The sequence below is a fragment of the Neodiprion lecontei genome, chromosome 3, assembly GCF_021901455.1.
Source record: "Neodiprion lecontei isolate iyNeoLeco1 chromosome 3, iyNeoLeco1.1, whole genome shotgun sequence".
Classification (NCBI taxonomy): domain Eukaryota; kingdom Metazoa; phylum Arthropoda; class Insecta; order Hymenoptera; family Diprionidae; genus Neodiprion; species Neodiprion lecontei.
Window position 1 is genome coordinate 27362981 of NC_060262.1, and position 25860 is coordinate 27388840.

The 25860-nt window shown below is 36.4% G+C and overlaps 5 protein-coding genes across 21 annotated transcripts in view; 3 read left to right on the plus strand and 2 right to left on the minus strand.

Annotated features, from left to right (window-relative positions):
* The first annotated feature begins 112 nt into the window (after positions 1–112).
* On the plus strand, positions 113–4932 carry LOC107219904 (FK506-binding protein 15). Of its 4 annotated transcripts, none has more exons than XM_046734739.1 (12): positions 113–383; positions 1066–1221; positions 1376–1901; positions 2089–2301; positions 2475–2510; positions 2653–2838; positions 2911–3090; positions 3175–3412; positions 3498–3778; positions 3857–3982; positions 4063–4293; positions 4461–4932. In XM_046734739.1, the coding sequence occupies exons 1-12, from the start codon at positions 280–282 to the stop codon at positions 4527–4529; spliced, it is 2346 nt and encodes a 781-aa protein (XP_046590695.1). In that variant the 5' UTR covers positions 113–279; the 3' UTR covers positions 4530–4932. The 4 variants fall into 4 exon arrangements, with proteins under 4 accessions (XP_046590695.1, XP_046590694.1, XP_046590696.1 ...); XM_046734738.1 differs by having other exon boundaries at positions 114–383; positions 2908–3090; XM_046734740.1 differs by having other exon boundaries at positions 114–383; positions 2908–3090; positions 4063–4266; positions 4471–4932.
* Positions 4933–5176: 244 nt separating this feature from the next.
* On the plus strand, positions 5177–8875 carry LOC107219870. Of its 6 annotated transcripts, none has more exons than XM_046734743.1 (5): positions 5177–5809; positions 6764–6872; positions 6962–7309; positions 7923–8244; positions 8307–8875. In XM_046734743.1, exons 1-5 carry the CDS (start codon positions 5541–5543, stop codon positions 8873–8875), a joined length of 1617 nt encoding a protein of 538 aa, XP_046590699.1. In that variant the 5' UTR covers positions 5177–5540. The 6 variants fall into 6 exon arrangements, with proteins under 6 accessions (XP_046590699.1, XP_046590698.1, XP_015513699.1 ...); XM_046734742.1 differs by having other exon boundaries at positions 5178–5809; positions 7920–8244; XM_015658213.2 differs by having other exon boundaries at positions 5179–5809; positions 7920–8244; positions 8340–8875.
* A 118-nt stretch (positions 8876–8993) lies between these two features.
* LOC107219877 lies at positions 8994–11757 on the minus strand. Of its 3 annotated transcripts, none has more exons than XM_046734756.1 (7): positions 11568–11757; positions 11186–11392; positions 11015–11073; positions 10782–10901; positions 10511–10681; positions 10027–10230; positions 8994–9933 (listed from the first exon to the last, which is right to left on the minus strand). In XM_046734756.1, exons 2-7 carry the CDS (start codon positions 11382–11384, stop codon positions 9784–9786), a joined length of 903 nt encoding a protein of 300 aa, XP_046590712.1. In that variant the 5' UTR covers positions 11385–11392; positions 11568–11757; the 3' UTR covers positions 8994–9783. The 3 variants fall into 3 exon arrangements, with proteins under 3 accessions (XP_046590712.1, XP_015513709.1, XP_015513708.1); XM_015658223.2 differs by having other exon boundaries at positions 11186–11389; positions 11563–11757; XM_015658222.2 differs by having other exon boundaries at positions 11563–11756.
* A 1248-nt stretch (positions 11758–13005) lies between these two features.
* Positions 13006–18588, plus strand: LOC107219898 (multivesicular body subunit 12B). 2 transcript variants are annotated; one of them, XM_015658252.2, is made up of 9 exons: positions 13006–13287; positions 13376–13454; positions 14279–14415; positions 14767–14965; positions 15171–15300; positions 15855–15941; positions 16023–16353; positions 16466–16516; positions 16717–18588. In XM_015658252.2, the coding sequence occupies exons 3-9, from the start codon at positions 14317–14319 to the stop codon at positions 16750–16752; spliced, it is 933 nt and encodes a 310-aa protein (XP_015513738.1). In that variant the 5' UTR covers positions 13006–13287; positions 13376–13454; positions 14279–14316; the 3' UTR covers positions 16753–18588. The 2 variants fall into 2 exon arrangements, with proteins under 2 accessions (XP_015513738.1, XP_015513737.1); XM_015658251.2 differs by having other exon boundaries at positions 13006–13454.
* The window catches only part of LOC107219882, an 83543-nt gene continuing 72696 nt past the window's right edge, over positions 15014–25860 (minus strand). For 2 of the 6 annotated variants that reach the window (XM_046734719.1, XM_046734720.1), the window contains exons 10-11: positions 24314–24529; positions 15014–23082 (exon numbers count right to left, since the gene is read on the minus strand). In XM_046734719.1, the coding sequence (XP_046590675.1) occupies positions 21830–23082; positions 24314–24529 (1469 nt within the window). In that variant the 3' untranslated portion in view covers positions 15014–21829. Of the gene's footprint in view, positions 23182–24300; positions 24530–25860 lie in introns of all 6 variants that reach the window. The other 4 variants (XM_046734723.1, XM_046734721.1, XM_046734722.1 and 1 more) reach the window with 4 other exon arrangements.

Consider the following 25860-nt stretch of genomic DNA (forward strand, 5'->3'; position numbering starts at 1 on the left):
TATCCTCAGTCAACGTAGCGGTTCCGCACAGTTAACAGCGTCACCTATACTTTGGACCCGTTTTTATTCTTACAGTTCTGTCTCCTTGTACTCTATGGATTACTGACTCCCACAGATGGCATATCTTGAAGTTGGAAGTTCGATGGATAGTGATTTTTTGGAACTGTCAAAAGCATATTGCGTGTACGAGTCTATATCAAAATAACCGGCTTTAAATTTTTTCCCAAATCTTATTCGATTCTGTTTCAAAACTCCAGTAAAAAAATCTGCCATGTAGATATGAATAACCGAGCTAAAATGAGCGGTACCAGTCAATTATCTAGTGCTAATAAAATGTTCAAAGAAATGCTTGAGGATGACGACGATTTTACATCTCCCGCAGGGTGCGTGTAATACGCTATTAAATGTTTTAATTAACAATAAAGAATGTTCAAAAGACAGAATCCAACTCTTCCTCCACTTTATCACTACTCTACTTATAATTATTTCAGGTTTTTTCGTATTCTACGTTGCGACTAGGTTATGTCAATTTACTAAAACCTGATTTAATAGATAAGCTAATTGTAAACAACGCTTTAGGAGGCGGTTTTCCCAATTAACCTTTTCAGGAGCATATTATATATCTACCGAACGGATTTTGGTGAAATTTAGTACCAGGGCGTTTTTTGGGTCACTGATCACGAATCCAACTTAAAAGAAACATACATTGTTCACACTTCAATTGTTGATAACAATTGAAAAATTAATATTTTTGTAAAAAAATGATTATCTTATGTTTAATAACTATCCTGATGTCTCGAAAGCTGATATCTGCGACTCTTATTGCCTCATTTCCAGAAAAATAAAGAAAAAACAGCATAAAACGAAGTGGCCTTCTCTGAGCGGCACTACCCCGCAAAGGGTTAATGGAGACACTTTTTCAAAATTTAACTTCTACTTACTATCTTTTACATTTTCATTTATTTTTTAATTTAAATAATTGACTTATATTAAGATTGAATTGTTTACAATAATATATTGTGTATTCAAATGTGTATATGTTTAAACATGGTTGAATATTTTCAGGTCCAATCTGGCTGCAATTTTTAACACCTCACAAAACACTCAAGAAAATGCTCGTAATTCACCATCGCGGCTTGCGTCTGTGAACCAGTCCATCAGTGATCAGAGTCAATCTAAAAAAGAAGTTATACTTGCAAAGGCTGTCTATGCATTTAAATTGTAGGAAAATTTTTTTACAAGTTACGCAAGCATTTATTACTAAGCAAATGATGCAAAGTTTCTTACCACTACAGAAAAAAATATGTGCAAGTAAAATATTTTCTTGATTCAGAAGTATATATAAGTACAAACTCCAAATTCTGCACTATTTCAGACAAAATGGACAATATGTATCGATTGGAAAAGTTGGCATAGCGCTGACAGGAAACGTCCTGGCTAAACAGTATGATATTATTCTGTACAAAGGTACCCAGAACTACTTATCTGTGGCTGCTATCACACCTGACTTCATCTACACCGTACAAGACCACAATTATGCGTCATATTACGATACCAACAAAAATAATTGGTCAATTTTGTTTGGGAATAAAGAATCGAGTATTCAATTTGCAAGGGAGGTTTGCCTCTCTACATATTTTTCCAGACCTGTTAGAATAGATAATAACGTTATATATCAGGATCTTAACGCACCTATGGAGGTCACCAGTGTTGCCAAAGAAGGTGATGGTATCTCAATGAAATACATCACAAGTGTAGATATGGCCCAGCCATTGAAAATGGACATGAATTTGAAACAAACTATAACTTTGGAAATTTCTAAGGATGACAACTGGGAAAGATTACTTATTGGGACAAGCATCGGATTGAGAAGAATGATAATTTTACCGTCAAGTAAACAGGTACATGCCGAACTGTTCATACAGTCAAATTAAACCAGTAGTACTGCATAATTTCTTTACATGTCACTGTGTGTACCAAATTCATGGATGTAGAAAGAACTATTTTCTATCTCAATTACATCATCTAAAGTTTCCACTTTCTATCCACAGCAGTCATTTCACAACGGTGTATATTTATTTTCCCCAGATTGGTTTAGGACCTAGTTTTCCGAAAGATAAGGAAATAATTATGGAGATAGAAGTTGTGTCAATACTTGCCAAAGCAGAACCACTACTTCAGACTACAAAGACCCCGGATGTCAGTCAAAAAGCAACAATAATATCACGCATGGCTAAGATGGGACAGTCTATACTTCCTAAGTTACCAACATCTACTACCACCGATTCTGAAGATACAGAGGTACCTAAATGTCACAAAAGTTCTAAATAGCACAGCCATGAGGCATTCCAACTAAATTCGATCACTTTTTATTATGTTGCTGTATTTCTGAAATAATATGTTGCATGGAAAAGAAAAACAAAAAAATTGTTAAAACTTTTGTTTCTTTAATTATTTTCGTTTTCCGGTTTCAGGAAGAAGTATTTCATAAGACAACCAGGCACAAAAGAGTAGGTATTTGCGAAAAATATTATTTTCATTCAGCCTTATTAGACAAACATTGAATTTCATGTTATTTTTATTTTAATGATGCAAGAACTAAATTCAGTGGTACTAGATAGTGACTTTTAATAGTCATACATTGGTTCGTAGGTTGAATCAACAGAGTCGACGTTACCAGTAAAACACTCTTATTCTAAGCCATCATTAGATGCTCCAACACAAAAAAAAATTTTGAACCGAGGAGAATTAATGTCTTCAACTCTTTCAATAGCGACACAAAGACCAGTCATGTCTGCGTCTACTTTTGCGACTCAGTGGACACCTAGTCAAATTCAGGTAATGAAGTAGATATGATTAGCGAGTTTTATTTCACTTACTTTTGTTGACAATAGTTTGAAATTTTAGCAGCAATATGTGTCTATTGATGGTCAACTATTACCAGTTCAGCAACAAACTATTGCTCAACCAATTCCTCCATCAATGGATCCTAGTCTGAACGTTTTTTTATCAGAAACCCGGACACAGAACACTGAACTAAGAATGGGATTAGCTAAGATTGGTGATAACGTTCAGAAGCTTCTTGATAAGGTAAAAGAATAATGGTAAACATTTAAAATATTTGTGAAAGCTTGCTTCACGTTTCCAAATATTAAATCAAAATAAATGACATAGTTCCATGTTCTCGAACTTCAACAAGCATCGACTCCAGCAACTGATAAGTCACTGGAGGCAACTTTAAAAATGTTGATAGACATAAATAGAAGCAAAGAGAACGTTGAATGTAAAGAACGTGATGTACAGTCTACATCACAAACAGAGGGAACTCAAAGGAATCGAAATTTAATTACAACAACCGAGCAACTGAACTCGAAACTAAACACTGTAGAAGATGAACTGAAACAGGCAACCGGTAGTTATTTATTTTTGGGATCAATTTTTAGAATATAGTGTATTATTAGTGTCATTATAATTTGGAAGAATCTTGTATTCTGCAGAGTTATTGAACGACAAATCATTACGCATCACCGAATTGAATCGTGATAACGATGTTTTGAAGCAAACTAACTCCGCATTAAAGAATCGTATTGAAGAGTTAGAAAAGGATTTGATATCATCTCAAAGTAAAGTTGCAACGTTATCTGACAAATGTGAACGATTTAAAGATGCAGAGAGTAAATACCAAGCAAAGAATTCAGAGTTGGAGAATTTCGTAACAGAATTAACATCAAAATGCAAAGGGTTGGAGGAGAACATGTGGAAATCTGAGACCAACAATGTACGATTAAATAAAACATCAGCTCAATTTTTACAAATGTTAAACAGCTGAGTTAAAAATGTTTATTGTTTCTTTTAGTGGGTCGACAAATCCAAAGAGCTCAAAGAGATAATGACCGAAATGCTGGAAGAATTGTACAGTTGCTTTACAGAGGATCAATATGCGACTGATCATGTCAAGTCGGTGATATATAAGAAAATGAAGGTATGTACCAATACAATGCATGGTGAGGAAATACTTGCGTAAAGATGTGTAAAAAGATGTGATACTATTTTATTTTACAGAGCATTACATTAAGGATAGTGCGCGAGGAGGAAGAGAAAAAAAAAGAAAAGGTGAAGAGCAAAAAAGACACTGATGCGCCAGTATCGAAATCTGACATCAGTGGGACTGTCAAAGAGAATGAGCCCGACACAAAATTTGCAAGAAATGATAATAATTATAAGGATTCAGAGGAATTATCTCTACCAGCAATATCAAGTGACAGTGTAAATTTTTCTCCAACCCATATCAATGTAACTAATACAACTATGTTTATCTGAGTTGTAAACAATTTCTGCACAGGGTAAACTAGACAAGGGTAGTCAGAATCTTGTAACTCAAGTAAACATAATATGTAAACTGGCATGTCGTAATTACAAGTTGAAAAACGAGAATTTGTAATTTATCATATGGTCTTTAGACTGTTTCAGAATCTGGGACGGAATCACCGCCTGTACCAAAGTTTGACGTGGAAGCAATATACCAGTGAAAAACATACTCCGTGAAAATTATCAACGCGTTTTGTCGAAAAATGTGATATTGATTTTAAACATTGTAATATCTGCGTTGATAGAAATACTGTATTTTTCTCATTACATGTACACATAGTTTATCACAAGGTATTAAATATTATTATATTAAGAGGTTTATCACAAGATATTAAATATTATTATGTCAACAATGAAATAATGTATGGATAAAAAATAACTGTAAATTCAGCAATAAAAAAATTTAAACTTGTATATTATACAACAACACGAGCTATTGAAATGCATGTCGTTTTTTTCAGTCTCATTTTCAAATATTCATCAGCAGGTAACCAAATTTCGAATTTCAATAACATATATCGCTAATCACAAAGATCTTTGTTTAAGCGGTATTTTCGTTAGTTAGCTATACATATAAAAATTATTTAGGACCGTTTAAAATTTATTGAATAATTACGTCGAATGAAATAAACCACAAATCAGGGATAAAAGAGAAACAGGAAGAAATATTCATACATCGCGAAGGTATACAACACTTTTTCAAATTTTAAAATAAAAATGCGCCAGAAAATATGAAATTTGAAACTTGGCACAATTGACATTTCTCATAAAATTGTATATCGAAATGGGAAAGCTTGTATGGATGCGCCGTGTTCAAGACGTTCTTAGCCAGTCGTCGCGTATCGTTCTGGTGTGCGAATCATGTCAAATAGTTCAGAGCAATCAAGTGTGTAAAATAAACTGTACTCCGATTGGCGAAATGGATCCAAAAAATGGTCAAGATATTCGTCGAAATAATAAGTAAAACAAGAATGTAGTGCGGGAGCCGAAGTTTCGTATGGCCGTTGGAACGGTGGTCACAGTCTCGGAGGAGAAATCATTTCGTCTATTTTCACGGTCGTCCATCTTGTCTTGTGCCACGCCAATCAAACTCCACACAGCATACTATTTTATGTACTCATAACCCCAAACTCGGTGGAAACACCGATACAGGGAAAATCGAGTGTAGCAGCATGGATGCTAATGTAGCGGTGGAGGAGGACTTTTCATTTCAACTCGGTGAAATGTTCGACAGCTACGAGGAACTCGAGCAAAAGTTAGAATCATTTTCTAGGCGGAGTTTGGTCCATTATTGGAGAAGGGACAGCAGAACGGTCAGCGGCGCGCATATGAAAACAGCCCGACCGATCAGCGAACGGCTACGCTATTACTCCGTCAAATATGCCTGTATTTACGGCGGCCAGAAGTTCCTCCCACGGGGAGCCGGCCGTCGGCAGTCCCAGTTAGTTTTAAAATCTTTGATACATACTTCGCTTTTTTCATTTCTCTCGCATGCTGCCTAATTGTAACCTGATCATGGTCAATTCGTAAAAGGCAGTGAGCTATGTTACCTCGAGGATATCGCCGAGGAACTATAATTATGTTCTTACACACGTACCAATGTCAAAATCAAAGTAAAAAATACCTCGAAAAACAGAGTAGTAATTATTCTATTTATCGCTTCAACTGGAATTTTTTTGAGGTCTCAAGTAATTTTCATTTCGAACCTAGTACGTGTAATTCGCCTTTGAATTACTAAAGCTTCAAATAAAGCCAGACTTGTGCATAACTTTGAAGAAAAAAATCTCCATCATTTAAACTTGTTTTTCGAAAAATTGTTTTGTTAAATATTGATAAAAACTGTTAGATCCCATTCCGTATAGTTCACAAAAGATATTCCAATTTCTTCAACATGTGTAAACAATGAAATTGTAAAAATATATTTTGAGGAATGGCAATAGAGTGGTTTCGTTTGTTTGCATCCAATACACAAGCAAAATTTTAAGTCATCTGAACATGTTAACAGTGTTTCACCTTGAATCAAAATTTTCAGTGCAGATTATGAACAATAACGTTCTTGAGAATCCAAAAAATGTGTATAATAGCTATTGAAAATGCAAGTTATCAACAATCCCGTATCATCTTGGACTATCCACATGATTTGTGTTATCCTTAGATAACTTTTCCATTTTGCTGGATAAAAAATGTTATACCCTAGGAAAATTTACAGAAAGTTAAGGAACGCTACAAAGAAAAGGATGCATGAAAATCTTAGTTCGCGTTGCATAATTCGAAGCGCAAGTTGAGCGGCATCAAAATTGCCACAATTTGTCGAATTTTGTTAATTGAATAAATATTTCTTCCTGTGGGATTCCAATATACTTCTTGCGCCATGTAATAATTGTATGGTTCATAGGTCTATTCGAACAAATTGCCCCGCACACATTATGCTCAGAGCATCAAAAGATGGAAAAAAATTGGAGGTGACAAGTGTCAATAACGAACACAATCATGAAATTTCAGAGGTGAGGGTTGTGCCATCAAAGTTCGATTTGTATTTTCCATAATTATGTACATAAATGTTCATGTATATTCACACGCGTATAATGTTTAGGAACTCTTCAAGAACTTGCCACAGGAAAGGAAACTTTGCGGTGAAATAAAGCAGGAAGTACAGGATCTCATGCAATTGCACATTGATCGAAAAAGGCTGAAAGAATATGTACGATTACGTACCAACAAAGTATTGCGATCTAAAGATTTGTTCAATATCGCTGCTGCGAACAAGCAAAAAAGAGAAATTACCCCAGAAAGAGCCTATCAATTATTCAAAAAGATTCACGACATAGAAAAGTTGCAGGGATGCAAAAGTGGATCAAAACGGTACTCAGAGTCAGAGGATGAGATTTCAGATAGCATTAAGAAGATTAAAAAGGAACATGAATCACCTTGGGGCCAGGATGTAAGAATTTTCACGCATGATCCACATCACTAAAATCATAGTTTCCTATGAAGCTAACAGCCAAACGTGCTGTTAATTAAAACGAAACACTGAAGCCCACCTGTGAGAATTTTCTGAAATTTCGTGAAAACGATACTTTCATAGAATTAGAGGCTCTAAAATGTACTGCATTAGCTCACCTTAAAGAAGTTTATCATATTTTACTAGAAACTTTGGACGCTAGCATTGTTAGTGTTTCTCCGAAAAACTCTATTTTTTCTAATACAAACCGAAATCTGACTTTACTGCAAATTGTTTGCTTTTGCTAAGGGCCTATTGTGAAGGAACCTTTTTTGCTGCACAATGATTACTAAGATCGAAGTACTTATTTTATCACTATTTCACATGAATATATGAATCCAAACTCCATAAACGTCTCGAACAATTTTATTTTTGAAATGAAACACACTAAATTTTAAATCTATATAGAGAAAACCCGGAGCTGGGTTTTATCGATTTATATTGCACACAAATGAAACAAATAGTTTTGATCTTAGTCTCGATCGAACACCAAACCTTGTCCTTGTTAGTTAACTTAACTTCAGAATAAGAATCATGTCCATTTACACAGCAGAGGCTGGTAGAGCTGGATGCGAGTGAGGAAAATGATGGAGAGGACTGCTATACGGCTCAGCTCACGCAAGAAGAAGTGGTTGACGATATTGATGTATCTGAAGAACATCTACTAACAGCAAATAATCAAGGGGAAATAATGACCGCTGATGGGGAAATAGTTGGAGAATTAGTAATGGAGGATGGCGATCCATCGGTAATAGTCGAATCAATTGTTAATGCAGATGGTTCTGTTTTTGTTGATCAACGAGAATTCAACAGCTACTGTGATAACCATCTGTCCCATCACGTTGTTGACGACAGTCAGTCATCTACTCCACCAGGTAAATGTGAATTTCTGCTCACCCAGCAGTAAAAGGTTCTATAATTTTACTATATTTTTCAGTAAATCTATTGTCCATAATCATCTACATCTCAGTTATAGACATTACTTCGTTCACGGGGACTTCAGAAATCGACAAAATCACAACTTCACAAGCATCTCCTAATCAATTGCAACGACATAGATCATTATCACCTAAGTCCCAATTTGACCCAAAATCATCTGAAACATTCAGCGAACCTGCAGAGTCTAGAATTTGGATTATGAAGGAAGCCGCGGCGGCTGAGTCGGAGCCAGAAAGTAGTCTAGAAAGCGAGGCCAACATGATGAAGTCGCCTAAGAACCACAAGGACGACGTTGAACCTACGAATGTTATTTTATCTGAAGAAACTAGCCATCAACTTCTGCAAGAACAACTGGCAGTGCTCAGAGCTGAGAGGGGAAAATTATACCATGAGACTGAAATGCTGAAGCTGAAAAAAGATAAACTAAAGATACAGATGAATTGCTACTCAAACGAAATTCGAAAGCAAGAAATGGAAAAAGAGAAACTGAGGCTTGAAATTAAATTATTGCAATCCAAAGTTATGGAGGAGGCGAATGACGTTTCACATTACATTTTCGTGCCTTAGGTTGATATCCAAATCTACTCTTCAGTGCTATGACGACATTTTGTATAAAGGTATTATTCATAAAAGTGATTATCAAACCGATCAAATCATTCTTTCCAACGCAATGTTTTTTGGTCAAAAAACACGACACATGTCTTTTGGTTAATTGTAAGTTGACGAAACGATCGCGTGTGCCTATGGTATTTAGACCATCATTTGAAAATACCGAATTAGATTCCCTTAGATTTCTGTAGTTAACTAGTCCTCATGAAAATTGGAAATAACTCAGAAATGGCAGAAGTATATTTCTATAAATGAAATGTAAAATTTAAATACCGAAATGCGTTAAATTATTTCTTACTGATATTCTTGTAAACATTAAAATATTATAATTAAGTGACCGAGTAAGATAATTAGAGGTAAAACCCGAATTAAACATAACACTTGTAAAAGCCTAGTTTTTATTCTTACGCACTGATTGAAAAAGGATTTTTTTTTTTGGCAATATCCATATAAAGTGTGACTAATAACTAAATAGGTTTTATACGAATGTATCATCAGTTTTATATGTAAGGCAAATTGTGATTATTGGATAAGTAAGTTTAGTATACAAATAAAACTACCTAAGTGTGATAATAATTATTGATATGACAAATTAATAAATTATTTTGAGAATAAAATTTGTGCACATTTGTCTGGGATGTATAAAAATTATCTTGCCTGGTGAGAAAAACATCAATAATTTTGTCAGGCTATCTAGTAAATTGTGAACATTGCTCGCATAGAATGAAAATGTATTGATGCGATCAAATATCAATGTACGCCTGTCAATAGATACTTGACCAAAGTGTGTGGCATTTTCATCAGTCTATACTGTTTTTTAACTTAGATATTTGAATAATTTATTAATGTAACAATGCATCACATACTTAGTTTGCAAGATGGCTTTGATCATACAACTTCCTTATTTCTTCAGAAAGTATCACATTATCCTGAATCAACAGACTCAGTGGTGTTTCACTTTTCTCCAAACATTCTGGCAATTTCTTTCCCACAATTGATTCTTTTGATTTGAATATCTACATAATGATAGAAATAAATATTAATTTGCAAAAACAAATTCTATGCTTTGGAAATAAATTAATGAAATAATGTTTAAAACATGTACTAACCTGTGTAAACGAATTCAAATCCTTGCACAGATTTTGAATAGTTTCGTCTATGTAAATTATTTCCTTGGTCGTGGCATTAAACTGCTTAGAGTTTTGCACAAATTCAGTGGAGTTGAAAGCTGTGCTGAATGTTGCTGCCATAGACTCTAATGATAGCATCTGTCCATTTTCAAATTCCGTTGCAGTACTCAAATCAATTCTATCCTAGAAATGAGCGGAGCATAAAAATCTTAAGGTAATGACTGTAAGATTGAATAACATTTCAAAGGGAGTATTTTAAATGCAGCAGTTGACTTCCTCTCAACTTTTATTTTACTGAAAAATGCAACAACTGATAAACTTCGACTATTAACTGAATATATTTCTTGACCAATTACCAATATGGTGTAACGGGGGGACTGTATTTGACCAAGATATTCTATAAGTACACCAAGTGTTGTAAAATATTTTCTGTAGCGTTTTACATAATCCACGCTCATCTTACCTCACTTGCCAATGCGGTAACTTTTGAAGTTTCATGTACAGGCAAAAAAGACGTCGCCTCTGTTACACTTTGTCCAACTTCATCCAGATACTTTTTCACCTCAGACTTTGTCAGTTTTGTGCTTATATGACATGTTGCAGGAATGATATTAATGGGTTTGTTGACATGTTCCTGGCAATATATAATTTCAGTGAGATATTTTTATTTGAATCTGCCAAATACTCGACCACGTTAAATGAATTCAAACAGTTAATCATAGTGAGGAACTCACGTCTAAGATTTCACAAACAGTAGAATCATCAACAGGTAAGTTATCTGTGCTGTCCAAGCTCTTCGTGAACAACAATACAGCTTTTAAAAATGACAGTTGTCTTTGCATACAACAATTGCCCTGCAAAAAATTCAAATGTAGTTCATATTTTAAATATAACTTGCAAAAAGTTTTTTCTATTTGCTAATAATAAATATAAAATATTACTACCTGATAAATCTCTGAAAACTCACCAGTAGCACACTTTCATCATTTACGATTCCCATTTGACAATAACATTTTACGATTTCTTCTGTAATTCGTACAAGAATAAATGCAAAACGCATGGATTAATCACATCTCTGCCATCGCGCGTCACATGAACAAACTTTTCAAATATCAATGTATGTTGTTACTAAACAAACCTTTTAGCTTTTGCCCTTGAAACTTTTCAAGGTGTGTCGAAAGTGTTGGAGATGCACGGGATAAAAGCCATGTTAATAAGGTGATACGATTATGACCAGCAAGTACTACTGTCGCTAAGTCTCTCAAGTCGATCTTTGCTATTTCAGGATAGCGTAACTGGCTTAGCGCATCATACAGCTTTGCCAAAACATTTTCCATTCTGTCTACTGCAACAATAAAATCATGTTTCTACTCATTTTGTCATGGTACCGAGAGAATGAACACAAAGTCAATTAAACTTTTAAGTGCTGTAAATCTGTCCGCTATCTCAAAGAACTCTAAAAGTTCTACACGTGCAATCATTTGAACGTTGAAATACCCCGAATCACCACCTTACCTAACCTGCGAGCTCACGAGTTTACTGATTAGTGATAAAATTGTGTCACTCGTAAGTCGTAGATGCTGTACTACAAAATACCTTATTTTAATTTTAAGTACATAACGTTTAATTGAATAAATTCATAAGATTTCTCACGTTACAAAACTTTGTTTTGACAGTTAAACATTTGAAATCATGTTCCTAAAAGCATATCGTTCGTGTCTGTGACGACTTCAGATGCGTTCCGAAATCAGCCACAAATGCCTACAGCGATCTCGTATCGCCTTTGCACTGCCGAGTTAGTGATCAAATCAGGTTTCTCTCTGTCAAATCTACCTTTGTCTTAACATTTCTTTTTAGTCCATGGGTCACAATTTTCGATCTAGCAGCCTTGCCATCAATCTGCTGCTCGGCTGCAAATATAATTTATTGACAAGGATCTATAATTAATACGGCAATATTAAATTCATTAAAAGGATCCTATATGTTATGAATAAATATTTATATTTACTCTGGTGACGTCCCACGGTTTACACGACTCAAATTATTCAACATCCTGGGATTTGTCAGTCTTTTCAGTCCCTTATCCTTGGTATTGCTTAACACCCTTTGCCTTGCTTTTTACCACAGTTTTGACTATGATTTCAGCCCAGCCGATGAGAATTCCGTCAGAGGGCATCAAAATGAGGAGATGTTAGACGCTCTCTAAATTTCTGAGAAACTATAGGAAACCAGCACTGAAAGAAGGGGTAGCGATGAATTTATCAATGAATTGCACTCATGCATATGCGTATATTTTGTATTGCGCAATCCATTAGCAGGAATTCAAGGGTGTAAATTCTGCTATGCGGTCATGGTCAAGCAATCCGTGAACGGCGCAGATTTCTACCGTTTCGACATACGGGCGCATATGAACTACTAGCAGTCGGTTGCGATTCCGTCCGTGAATATTTTTAAGTGATTCTTGTGGCAAAATTATTAAACCTAGTCACAACATGCGTTCAGGAATTCTTTTGTAGAGCTGATCCAGACCCTGAAAACTCTTGTAGATAACTTTCCTCCATTTGCAAGAGTATGGCATAAGTGTATGATCCCGTTTCGACTTGGCTTGCAAATGTCGTTATACGTCCAAAACTACTGATCTAGTTGTAACGAAAGATAGCCTAAGACCTGGCTATACGTTTTAGTTATTCACAAAAAAAAAAGAATCAAAATTGGTTCAGCAGTTCTGGCGTTATGCATTACGGAAAGTCAGATTTAATGACACCATTCATCGCGACAGCACTAGGCACGTCTCTCTCCCACCCGCGTCGCGGTGCGGCAGCTTTCATTGGCTCTCCTACTCTAGATTTCTTGCGCACGGCGAGCATCGTATGTATCACGTATGGATGCAGCAGTTTAGCACGTATCACACCGTATCAGCCGTGGCCGCGGTGGCGGTGGGACATGGTAGAGGTAGGGATGGATGTATACTTTTATCGAACACCAGTGCGTCAGTTTTACGGCAACGGGTAAGGTGTAGGTGATGTCATTCGCGTGAAAACCCGTCCCCATTTTTTACTTGATGAAACACGGTTCCTCATCTTATCCGACGAAAGGGGTACCCGACCAATTATAACATGGGTGCCGATCAATTTGAGTAACACAAAGGCAGAAGTTGAGCAGAACGACCCTTAGTTAGCGGAATTGCTCAATAGATGCGATTGTTCCGTCGTAGCATAAGCCTAGTTTTTGTAGATTTCGGTATGGTTTGAATTGCTTAGTGGTGTTTGAATTTCTAAGAAGCAAATTGGCGGATCGTCTAATTGAAATTAATCAGGCAATTACCTAGGGGTGTGTACCAGACATCGTCGGAGATGCGGACATTGGACCAATAGATCTTATCCTCGCCTTGCACTTATTATCGTGGAGTAAGTTTACACAGAAATTCTTCCTTACATGATATTTATTTATAGATTATACCTAATGCTGTAGACCTGCCGCTAAAATCTCCTTGGTCTTTCTGCAGTCGAGATAAAACCGTGCCCGCGGTTTTCGTACATACATATCTCACAATCTATAAATATACCGAAAATAATTACAGTTTACAATCACGGCTCACGATCAGTTATTCGTAAAGTAGCGGTTATTTGTCAGCATATCGACTGATTAAATAATCGAATATAAGTTTTTACTTTAATTACCGAACCTCCCCATTCCACCTACAGCAAGTTTATCTGATCTGAAATTTTACTTTGTTCATTTGATTGTTGCCATGGCAATTGAGGGCGTTTTCTTGTTATAGTTACTAAGGACTTGTTATGAATAATAATAAAAAAACTCCTTAAACACTGTTTTATACTCCCCAGAAACAGCAACAGGAAAATTTCACTCCTTGTCTGTTAAGAGCTCTCACAATCAGTTCAGTTCATTGACATGTAAGGTGGTACAGTTAGTGTAACCTCGATCAATGTAAGGTGACACGCAAAAAAAGAAATAATTAGGTTTAATCCAAATATCTTGTAATTCCAAAGCAATTTACATTCCACAATTCCTCAGTTATTTATTCATTACTTAGTATTTCTGTCGCTGATACATTATTGATCATCTGTGGTGTCCTTTGTTGTCAATCGAGCGAGTCTTGTGAGATAAATGGAAGAGTCAATTATGAAATTCTCACAAGTGTTGTTGCACAATCGGTGTAGTGTATTGATAATTCATGTGAAAATGCTGATTGTCATAACTTTAAAACAAGTTTCAGACAGCTACGCGTTGCATTAAAGTAATAACAAAATGCTGAGCCAACTGTCCTCGTTGCTGCCTGACGATCGACCCATCAGTGCCATTGGCATTGTCGAAGATGTTGAAAAGTGTCCACCTAACTTTACTGTGGTAATTTTTTCAAATTTTATGATATGGGTATTTTAACAATGTTATTTAGTATACAGCTGTCCCTTTACACCTCCATTGGATCATTTCATTTAGGCCTTGGTAAATTGGTAGATTGCTTGTAAGCAGAAAGGTAGCATTACTGTCATTATATTGTAGAGAAAAATTGAAAGTTTTTGTAATGCGATCAAAAATTATAAGAGTGAAATATCCCCTAAATGCAAAATTACATAAATCACAATTACATGTGACTCTGTGATTATCATTCGGAATTCCAGCTGTGCTCAGACTTTGTATTCAATCTCAATGGGTGATGAAATTTTTACTTTAAAGTTTATAATTTTTTAATTTCAGGTATCAAGAACTTATGATCAAGACTCTGATGCTGACTTATGGAGAGAGAGTGGGTTGTTTATCAAAAGAAAGGGTCGATATATCTGCCTTTCCAAGACTGAAGGATTAGCCGATTGCGTTGTAGAAAACATTGTTATTATTAACGAAAGAGATTTACCTCCAGAAGGATATTCGATGATTGCTCGTACTGTTGATTCTGGTCGGTAACTTTTTTAATGCCTAATTGAAAATTCATGACTCAAACATGCATCAGTGAACGAAAATTTTAATTCTTTTAGATAATTTAGCAAATATTGATACACTTCACTGTACACTCTCTTGCAGATGGTACATTGGTGAATATTCTTATTTTAAGCATTTGTAATCACTGACTAAATTTTGTACTCGATTACTTTGAATTACAGATCAAAAAGCTTGGCGGAAACGACAGTTGTGCTACAAAGTGAGGCACAAAGATTTGTGCTCCGTAGCTGTCACTGATATCATTATATGTAGTCGCATCAAGAAAGCACCACCCGGTTTTACTTATGCTGGGTGAGTATTTTGCTCAATCATAGATAGGCTTACAATGTAATATTGAGGATTTATGCCCATTCAAGCTATGTGCCCAATTTTATTTATGTTTGTATGCAAAGATAAAATAATTCAGTTACCACACCGACTTATATGAAATTTTTAACAATCACAATTCCATTAATGAATGTTTCTAACGATCAATCACTAGTTATATTTACGAATATATTATAAATTCATTTCACAAAATCTTTGTATAATTATTTCTAATATCAATATTCACAACAATCACCATCGGGCTCATATTCCCGTGTACGAAGAATGACTTCAGCTACTTACACTTTTATCCATAAATTAAATATTTATTCACTGCTTCGTGATAATGCAGCTTACTATCTGTAATATTTATCGGTAGCTAATTAGTGTTTTTATTCCACCCACTGAAAATAACTACGCAGATAAGTGAAAACAAGTTAAAACTTAAAACTTAATTTGATAGCGCAACTTCCTGCCAAATCGAGATAGTTGCATTTCTAAGATTAATCACAAACTTCATTTTGCCGCCTTTGTTTCAGAGAAATAAACGGAGTTACAGTGTGCTACAAAACGAGTCAAATATCAAACAACAATTCCAGCTCTTTGCAGCCATATGCCAATATTAAGTAAGTGACTGTGATCAGATTAGGTGCATGATGTGCAATTAAACGAATTATCAGCTACATCTCGAAATATTTGAATTCCAGCTCTTTTCAAAACGTATCTCCAAATCCGTCAGCGGGTGTACCTCACAGACCAGCACCAGAGAGGCCGCCAAAACCAAAATTTTCTCCGAAACCTCCAAACGGTTCAATTTATCCCAATGTCAAATCAAACCCAGATGAGACCGGAGACTCTGATTACGAGGTGCTTAGCCCTGGTGCAGGGAAAATCAGGCCTACCAGGCCTGCTCCACGTCCTCCACCTACGTCTTCTCTTGGTAGCTCTATATATGCTACCATGTCTGGAACATCGGATCTTGACGGGGTGCCTTTTATCATTAATCCTCTCATCAGTAGAGAGACCACTTCTGCCATTGTGAGTAGAACACAGTACATCGACTAAGAAGTGACATAAATTGGATGTATTCTATAAATCGTACTTTATCTTGTAATCTTTAAAAAAAAAAACATTTATATTCCATTTACAGAAAAACCTGCCAGTAATAAAAGTCCGAACTCAAACAGAATTGGATAAAGAGGTTGGTCTTTTTCTAATTTGTGTAAAGCAAACGTACAAGTAGATGGACAGTTCCGGTACCTGGCCGCTTTCGACAAATCCTGTTGGTGGAAAGCATCTTGTTATTGGAACTGTACAGCTACTTTTTCAAAATAAAACAATGTTTTAAAGATTGGACAAGAGAGGACACTTGCGATTCATATATCGATTTCATTGTTTCAGTATTATTATGATTTTCGAGTGGAACGGCAGACTTGAGTAAACTAAGCATCGAAGCAGCTGAATTTCGCTTTAAGTATGAATATCAAAGTAATGATAATGATTTAGTGATAGTGAAAAGTAATAGAGTGCCTGAATGAGTGATTTATACTAACACAAGAATTATTTAATTATCTAAACCCTGTAGTATTAGTTATCAAATTATCTATACGAATTAGACGACATATGTGAAATGGACTTTATTATTAGGTTTCCGGAAATCGTGAATCTTCCCCACAAATGTATTACCTTTTACATTTTGATACTCGTGATGATTAGTGTTGTATTTTTATAGTTCGTAGAGCTATACGTTAGTTGTATCATAAATAATAGTTGTTTATTAAATATTCAATATTATATTCATTATAGTCGATAATACTTCATCGGCAGTGAAGTTTATTCAATAAATTCATTCTACTTTTGCTCGTCGCACATTTTAAAATCTACCCTTCCACATACCAAAATGCTACACACGTACAATAAAGGCAGAATAATTCAGTCACAGTGTTTAACGTATAATAAAATTTTCGGATTCATTTTGATGTCAATAATTATACTTATGTGACTACCCTAACTGATTTGCTTGTACGTTTCAACGATGTTTTGTTGTTTAGCAAACGTTAAAGTTTGTTCGCGTAATTTTTCATTCCTAATCTAGCGGTAAATGAAGTCAACTGGCAAGTACCCATAATGATTTTCATATATTATGGACATAATATTAATAAAATTAAAGTTTTATTTGAAAATTGAGACATACATAGATGCAAGAACAAAGTGGTTGCACTTGATAGCACCGATAAATACAATTTGACGTAATGTTATATATTAAAATAACGTGAGTGGCATCATTGCGAACAGTATGTAACTATAGTATTCTTATATGTGAAAATAATAGCTTCGTATTATCAGTAGTTTTATTTTAAGGACTTCAGATTGTAATTCGATTATTATCAATGAGTTTTCAATGAGTTTCTTACGGTATACGCATTATAAGGTTTCTATAGAAAAATCTGTATACTAGTTTGCCACTATTTTTCAGGGAATTCTTTATTTAGCACGTAATGGTTTACTTGCAGTTTTCGACAGTATGATTATCATAGTGATTTGTTATCGCCTGTTGAAAGCGTACCCCTCCGGTACGTCATAAATATGCAGTGAACTTTTTATGAAACTGATAAACAAATTTAGCTACAGTTTTTATTACAACTACTTCCAAAAACTTGTTTTTTGATTTTTAGTTTTGGTTTCTTCTCCTTCTGCTTGCTCCTCATTTGGCACACACAGGTTAATTTATTCAGTTATTATATTATGCCAGCGTTTATGTTATGACTTGTAACGCTGCATCGTCTAGTTTATGTAATTATCGGATAGTGAGAAGTCGGAGTAGGTATTTTTACACGCCTTTGTCGATCGTTGAGCATGTGAATTCCACATAGTCATTTGGTTCAAGATGAATGGTATATATACTTGTGACGCGAGTTCATACATTTTGTAAAATGAAGACTAAAGGCATATGCTAATAATTTGGTATGAATTTCCGAAAGAGCGAACTATAATTTGACTCATTTATTTTATTGAGCCAACGGTTGCATTTATAAAAATATAAAATGTAAATTTAAAGGATCGAATCCTCGGTGAATATTTTTTCTGCAAATTCCTATTACGATTTCTCTGCAAAACTTTGCCAATTCAGATTCTTCCAAATTCAACGATTTATTGATCTCGTTAACGAAGTTACAAAACCAGTTTCTCGCTCATTCTATAGGCCTCAAATCAGTCAAAAAGGCTCTCATGAAGAAGTGAAACTGACCAGTGAATGGATCGATCAATGCAAAACTTGAGCAAAAATTGAAAACCCAATTTGCAACTGTTTTTTTTAACTCATAATTCAGACAAATGAGGCATGCATCGTGGTTTATTAAATGTCCTCGCCGACACGGAAAAATTATTGGTAACGTAAATTAAACCTCAGAAAAATAAAGAAATCTTACGTAGAATTGTAGAAACTCATACAATTTTATAGTAAGTTTTAAAAATAAGATGGAAAATATATCAATCAGGAATGTATTATAGCCCAGGAGTTAATCTTGAAATTAAGCGGAGAATTTCTCTGATTGCGAATGTAACTGCAATATTTCTTGTACAAAGTGTTACAAGTTTACAGATTTCTGCAATCGTAAGTTTCTCGTAGAGTGTGGATGCAGAGATCGAAATTTATACGAAAAGTTTTCACCGTGGATTAGTTGGAAAAAAAAAAATGGTCCAATTCGTGGAATTTCAATTTGCCGTATAATACTTGACACATTATACAGGGGAATATGCTTAACATTTATGAGTAAATGATGACGGCTATTAATACGTATACCTCAGCCGTTTGTGGTGACTTATGTATGGTTCACGAGGTTTTATTGATTATTCACTAGTGATTAAAACTTCCTTAAAGCGATGAGTGCTAAATTTCTTATCGTTTTCGAAGATATATTTACATCATTTTTTATATAGAAAATTTTATACGTTCGTATTGCGGGGCTCAAACGCAGTTTATTTAATATTTTAATATACTATGTATGTCATATTGAATCGCCTAATCCTGATGTATAATAATCTAAAAGAAGCGAATTCTATGTATAACATGTATATATATCGTCTTGTTATAATTATATTCGACAGAGATAAAAATCATCGCTGGAAAAAACATTTTTGTATAGTCCGTCTAATGTTTAAACGTGAAACAAGTACGTAACTGTATAGTTTATGAGGAATTTCAATCGTTGATTAAATTGTATAATACGAACCCATATTATACATACTTATGATTATAATAATACTTTCTAGAATTATTTACGAGTTGCATATATCGAGAGCGCGGCTGACACAACATGAATTTTTTCATCATACATAGGTACGTATAGATAGCCCGTGTATGTAGGTATTTTGCACTATAATATAATATATGTATATATATACGTATATACATACATGTATAAGTAATGCGATGCTTTAACATTTGGATAAAATAATTAATCATAGTTATAGTATAGGTACATAATTTTAATACGTCCAACGTCATCTTGTCGATAGATAGAGGAACTACAAAGAACTTCAACAGTATTCAATAATGTGGATATTTTTTATACAAAGACCATAACCACGGTATATTATAATATATTCTTCGTAAGATCGCAACTTAATTTGATACGCTGTTGTCGTATTGTGAATTGCGTTAGGGGAATCGCAATGCATGCATTCGACGCAGCAAATCATTACGTGCAATCGACAACAAGATAGCTCTAAATTCGCGGCGTGGCACAGAACGTTTGCAAATCAAATTTGATAAATATACCACTCAAGTAGATGAACGTTATTTATTAATTAAACCTTTTTACAAATAAACTCTGTGTAAGTAGCATTACCTATCAACTCTTCATAATTCAATACAATTTGTTTTTTATGTCAAGCACAATTTAATATTTATTAAGGTTTCAATAGATCTGGCATATAAGAATAATCGTTATCTTGCAATGGTTATTATACTAAGTAATGATAATATAATTGTCTATTCAACACCCGCAGCGTAATCACATCACGATACTTTCATAACGTGAGCATCACACGGTAAATCATAGAGACGATTTTCGTCTGTACCTATATTACTTGTTCCACTGGCTGAATCAGCATTTAATGAAACCAAGTCCCAACGTCCAAGTACTATACAGGTGAAATAAAACGCAGAAAACAGCAAGGCATATTTGAAGCCAAGCTACAATTAATATTCCCCTAAGCAAATTGTCGATTTAGGGTGTTGAAAAATGCTATAAACTAGCCTTCAAGAGTTTATAAAATTTTTCGCGTGTCCTTCCTGCAGTTAGATATCACTTACAGAGTTTCTCTGATCTCGAAAACTTTGAATGTTATGCAGACAGAGAGAATCGGTTGCGCCGTAATTATGTTTACAGAGAGCAAAATTTTCAATTGAGCAAATCATCTGCTTTCTTTTGCTTGCCGACAGTTTACTGTGTTATAAGCTCAATCAAATTATCATCCGATTTATAGGGTCTTATGCCGCAAGGTTTATAAATCCCTATGAACACTGTGTAATTCGTAATTTCGATTGAAACAGGTATTACGATACACGACCGATTTGCGTGATTGTAATTATTTGGATAATATTGGACTTGTAATTTGCTCTCATTGGGCATCAGTTCCACTCGGCGAAGAATTAATCCTACGACTGAAATTATAACGCATACTTATAATTAGTCAAATGCGACGCAACCAAAAAGAAATAAAACTTTGCAGTTCGCAGACCCGTAAATAATGCTGGATTAGATGCCTTTGACTTCAAAGGGAGGGTGAAGAGTTTCGTTATTGGCACATTCTGGTGGGAAAAATTTCCCGGTATTCAAGTTATTTAAATGCAAAATTGATAAACTTAAATTGTTGTTCCGATCAGCCGTTCAGTCGATTTGCGTGAATGTAATTCAGTGAACTACATGTCACAAGATTGCTTCAGTTGATCAGAATGAAAATTACGGTTCATTTTTCACATGCTAATATTTTCGTTAGAACCGCTGCATGCATTCAAATTTTCACTGTTAATTAATAATCGTTTGTCTGCGCTGAGCCGAAAGCCAAATTATTGTCGCGTATCCATTGTCATACATGGATAAGTCTCCATTCCACGTAATTAGCACAAAAGGTGCTCAAGTCGAAGAATTTTTCTCTCACGTTTGCTGATGATATATTGTAAACTGGGAGACTAAAGTCTGATCGCACGGCTCTCACGTTGAGGTATGGAATGTTTAGTAATCTTCATTAACCATACTACTGTTATTTGATATTACGATTCGAATCTGATACAACGGCCCCATTGAATCTCCAATCACGTCCAGTGAACGAAAACGAATTACTCAACGTTAGTTTTAAACACTTTGGACTGTATCGTCTGAAAAATGAATTAATTCCCCATGAGAATGATATTTGATCCGAGATACGAAATCTCTGAAAGCTAGAGCGATCAATTAATTGTCATTCAAAGGGTGCAATATCCACTCTTCCGAATACCTTGAAACTCGCTTCACTCCTGCTCTATGCTGATGTCCACCGTCCTGACCCTAGAAGAGTCGGTAGGCAGAAGTTGAAGTCGTTCAGGTTCGGCGTCGAGCATAATGATGCACATGAAGCTCTTGCCCGAGGCCTGATCACGGGGATAAATAGTGACGGGTGCGAACTTGTCGACGGAGCCGTCGACGTATGAGCAAAGCTTTTTGTAAACCTGTGGAAAGTGTCTCCGCAAAGAGACGCCCCTGAGTCTGAGCTGCCTCTGGATATTGGTGAAGCTTATTTCCCTGGCTCGTTGCGGAGTGTTCTGACCATTGCTGCCGGGGAAGGAGGTGAGGACGAGAGTCTCCGGTGAGTCCATATCTCGGGTGATGTTGCACGGCGAGGACTGCCTCTGGGGCTGCTGGGTGTTGCCGGAGGTCGTAAGCTCCCTGCAGCATCCGGCGAGCCGAACTTTGGCACACTTCGAGACGAGCTGGCGTTCCCACTTGACAGCGCCCGAGGTCGGTACCTCGCTTACGACGCAAACAGCGACGTAGAGGACAAGCCTCGTCTCCGGGTTGTACGACTTGCAGAGCCTCATTAACTCGGCGTGAAGCTCGGTTCCCATCTCGCTCGGGAGGAGGTCCGACCACCGTACGTAGATCGGCTCACCGAGGTCGATGAACCCGTTGCTGATGAATTTCTCGGCCGATTCCGGGCTCGTGAAGAAACACTTTACGGCACCCCGACCGTGGGACGCGTATCCTCGACGCGCCAGGTTCGAGACGTGCTGAAGACTGTGTCCGTCCTGTTTCGCCGAGGACAACACCTGCCGGCACAGAGTTCCAGCCCTCGAGTAAAGACACGTCCGTCTGTGCCGTTCCCAGTGCGCCCTGCGACATTCTCGAGAGCAATAAGCGTACGAGCAATTATGGCAGGTCTTGTAACTCCTGCGTGCTTCGCCGGCTGAGGTCGAGTTCGTGCATTTCCCGTATCGGCAACGCACCGTCGTCCTGTCGTGTTGCTGCTGCTGTTGCTGCTGCTGCTGCTGATGCTGCTGCTGATGCTGATGATGGTGGTGGTAGTGGTTGGTGTTCTCCGGTGATTCTTGGGCGTTGTCGAAGGACACGCGACGGTTCCGCAGGCTTGAAGATGTCGCCGCGTTCCTCGGGGGCAGAGAGTCACTGCCTTCGCTTTTACGACGGGTCTGAAGCTGACCACCCTGGGCGAAGTACGACGGCGTCGAATCCCCCAACTGATCTGCCTCGAGCATCGTGCTAGCGGACTCTAAGGCAGAAAAGCGAACAGGTCGGACAGGACTCGGCTTTCCAACATGCTAAGTTTCATTCCGTCCTCTCTCGCACGCGATCGCCTCCCTTGTTATGTCTGTTTCACAAAGGAGCGCCTCGATTAACACCTTGCCCTGCGGTTTACTCTTCCTACATTTTTTTTAAGATATGCCTGTCGCTTTTATTGTTAGTTTACCGATTTTTGTATCTATCGGTGGTGCTGCTGACCAGTGAAAAAAGTCTCGTGGTATTAGATATGAGAAAACGGTTTAGAACGATCAATTAACAATCAAGTTAACAGAGTTGAATTTGGTTGGAACAATATCCTTTTAACGTGGGAACAAATCTACTGGAAATTTCAGGTAGATCACACAGTTATTTTGTAATTTTTTTTTGTTATTTTTTCTAGCCAGTATATCAAACAATTATTCATGACGTTTGTGTATATTCTCGTGTACTGAAACTTGAGATTTTTATGTTAACCGCGGAGAAACCGAATATGAGAAAAAGAACAGATATATAGAGCTTTCATTGTCGTAGAAATATTTAAACAAACGACACAAAAAGAAACTGAACAAATTTAGGAGAAAAAAATAACAAGCCAATGCGATATTCATATTTTTTTTCTTTCATTTCGTATTTGAGAAAAATGATTTTAACCGTTTCTTTTATCTATCCACTTCACTTGAAGAAAGCGTTGTTTTTTTCATCACCAAAACATTTCCCCCCGCTCAGAATATGTGAAAAAATTGCTAGGTTTGATAAATTTAGTTTTTCGATTCAATTGAAATCCACGAGCGTATTTTAAAAAATAGTCGCAATTTCCAATGTGCCAAATACGGCACGCCATGCATCAAAGAGTGGGTCAAATTCAACTCGATTGACTTCGTGTTTGCACCTTCGAAAACGCAATTTCATCATATTGCTTCATCGTACCTTTTTTGACCAGAGAATACACCGGATACATCTTGAAAGATTGACGATCATTGTAAAAATAAAGCAGGTAATGCGGTTTTTCATCGAATATGGACAACGTGCGAATTAAACACGATAATTCTTTTTCGTGTGCCAAAATTGAAATAATAACGATAACCTTTCATCATCATCATCATCATCATCATCATCATCATCATCATCGTTCATCGGTGTTAAACTCGTGAGATTACTTTCAATGATTTATGATACAATGACGGTTGTCAAATTGAACAAAACTTACATAGTCCTCCTACCTTGGAGGTCTTGGCGAAGGGTGCTGCAGCTCTTCCCGGCAGCGGTGGATCGGCGGGTGGGACCAGGGCCGGGGCTTGGGGTGCGAGAGGCGGGGGGCAGGCCGAGGAGGGAGTCGAGGACGTCCTCCAGGGTGGTCGACCCTGGGCTTGGTTTGTTCCGCAAAAGAGCTGCCGCCGCCATAGCCTCCTCCGTCTCACTATGCCCTGATCCTGATCCTAGCAGTTTTCAAAAATCACCCACCATCCCCCCCAACGAATATTCGTGATTAGAAATCCGAAAATTTACTTGGTTCATCCTTTCTCCATAATCAATTTTAGCCATCGAATTTTACAGTCAATTACAGTTTCAATGATGAAGAGAATTGATAACGATTTAGTCTTCGGTTATAATTTATACAAATAAGAGCAATTCCGTCAGTTATTATAGGTGAAAGCGACGAGGTGTTGAAATTTTCATACATGCGATATTATCAGGTGCACCAAGATATGAACAATCCTTAAATTTTAGACTTACAGGCCTGACCGTTAACGAGAAACGGATCGTTCATTCGTTTCTACGTTAAATTTTTGCAATTTTAGCACTTACGGGTGCCGAGAAAAAACATGACCGATTGAATATTTTGTGGGAAAAAGTTTTATTTTTAACCCTGTGAGCTAATAATAAAACATATTTCTTGTATTTACGCAATTTCAACTCAAAATTCGTCTTTCAAGTCTCATGGTCCTTCGACCTCAAAAATCTGAAATTCGCACGGAAAAATTCCCAACTTCACGATGGAACCATACACATAATTTTTTTACCTTTTTTATGGCTGTGGCTGGACCTCACATTTGGAAAAGATTAGAATTTATCACATAACAAAATACTACGGGAAATATTTTCTCTTGGATGTCGGTAATTGCTAGAGATCTGAGAGTAAAAATTTGATGGAAAAATGAGCCCAATTGTTTCTCATAAATAGTTACATCAGTAGGGGGTCTAAAATTTGAGGGACATTGATTTCTTGGTACATCTGACACCATATGAAAATTGCGGTAAAATTGTAATTTTGTCGCATGATCGCTTACGTACAAAATTTCCCAAAAGTAAATTCCTGTCGAATATTATTGTAGGTAGGTACATCAATTGGGCAATTCATGAACCTTTTCAATGTACTTGACTGGTTGTTTTAAGTATACCTTCGAATTCTGGAGATGAGTAAACTGTGATTGTAGCTTTTAAACGAAGAATACTAAAGGGTGCCTAGATCCGAATAAAGTCTACCATTGTAACTGCACGGGAGAAAGCGATCTACTGGGGCGATACAGTTCCATGATGGCAACGGAGTGAGAAAAACGGGAATAGTCAGGGATTTATTTGAGCAAAATTGTCGCCAGCTTGAACGTTTTTTTTTTTTTTTGTAGTAAGGAATAATAATACAATAAATTCAACGTTAAATGGCTTGAATATACATTATGTTCGATTACCTCACCTGTGTATCAGGTGCCGAATAAAGAATACACGCGATCAAGTTCATCGTGATGATTCACACGGTTTTTACGACTGA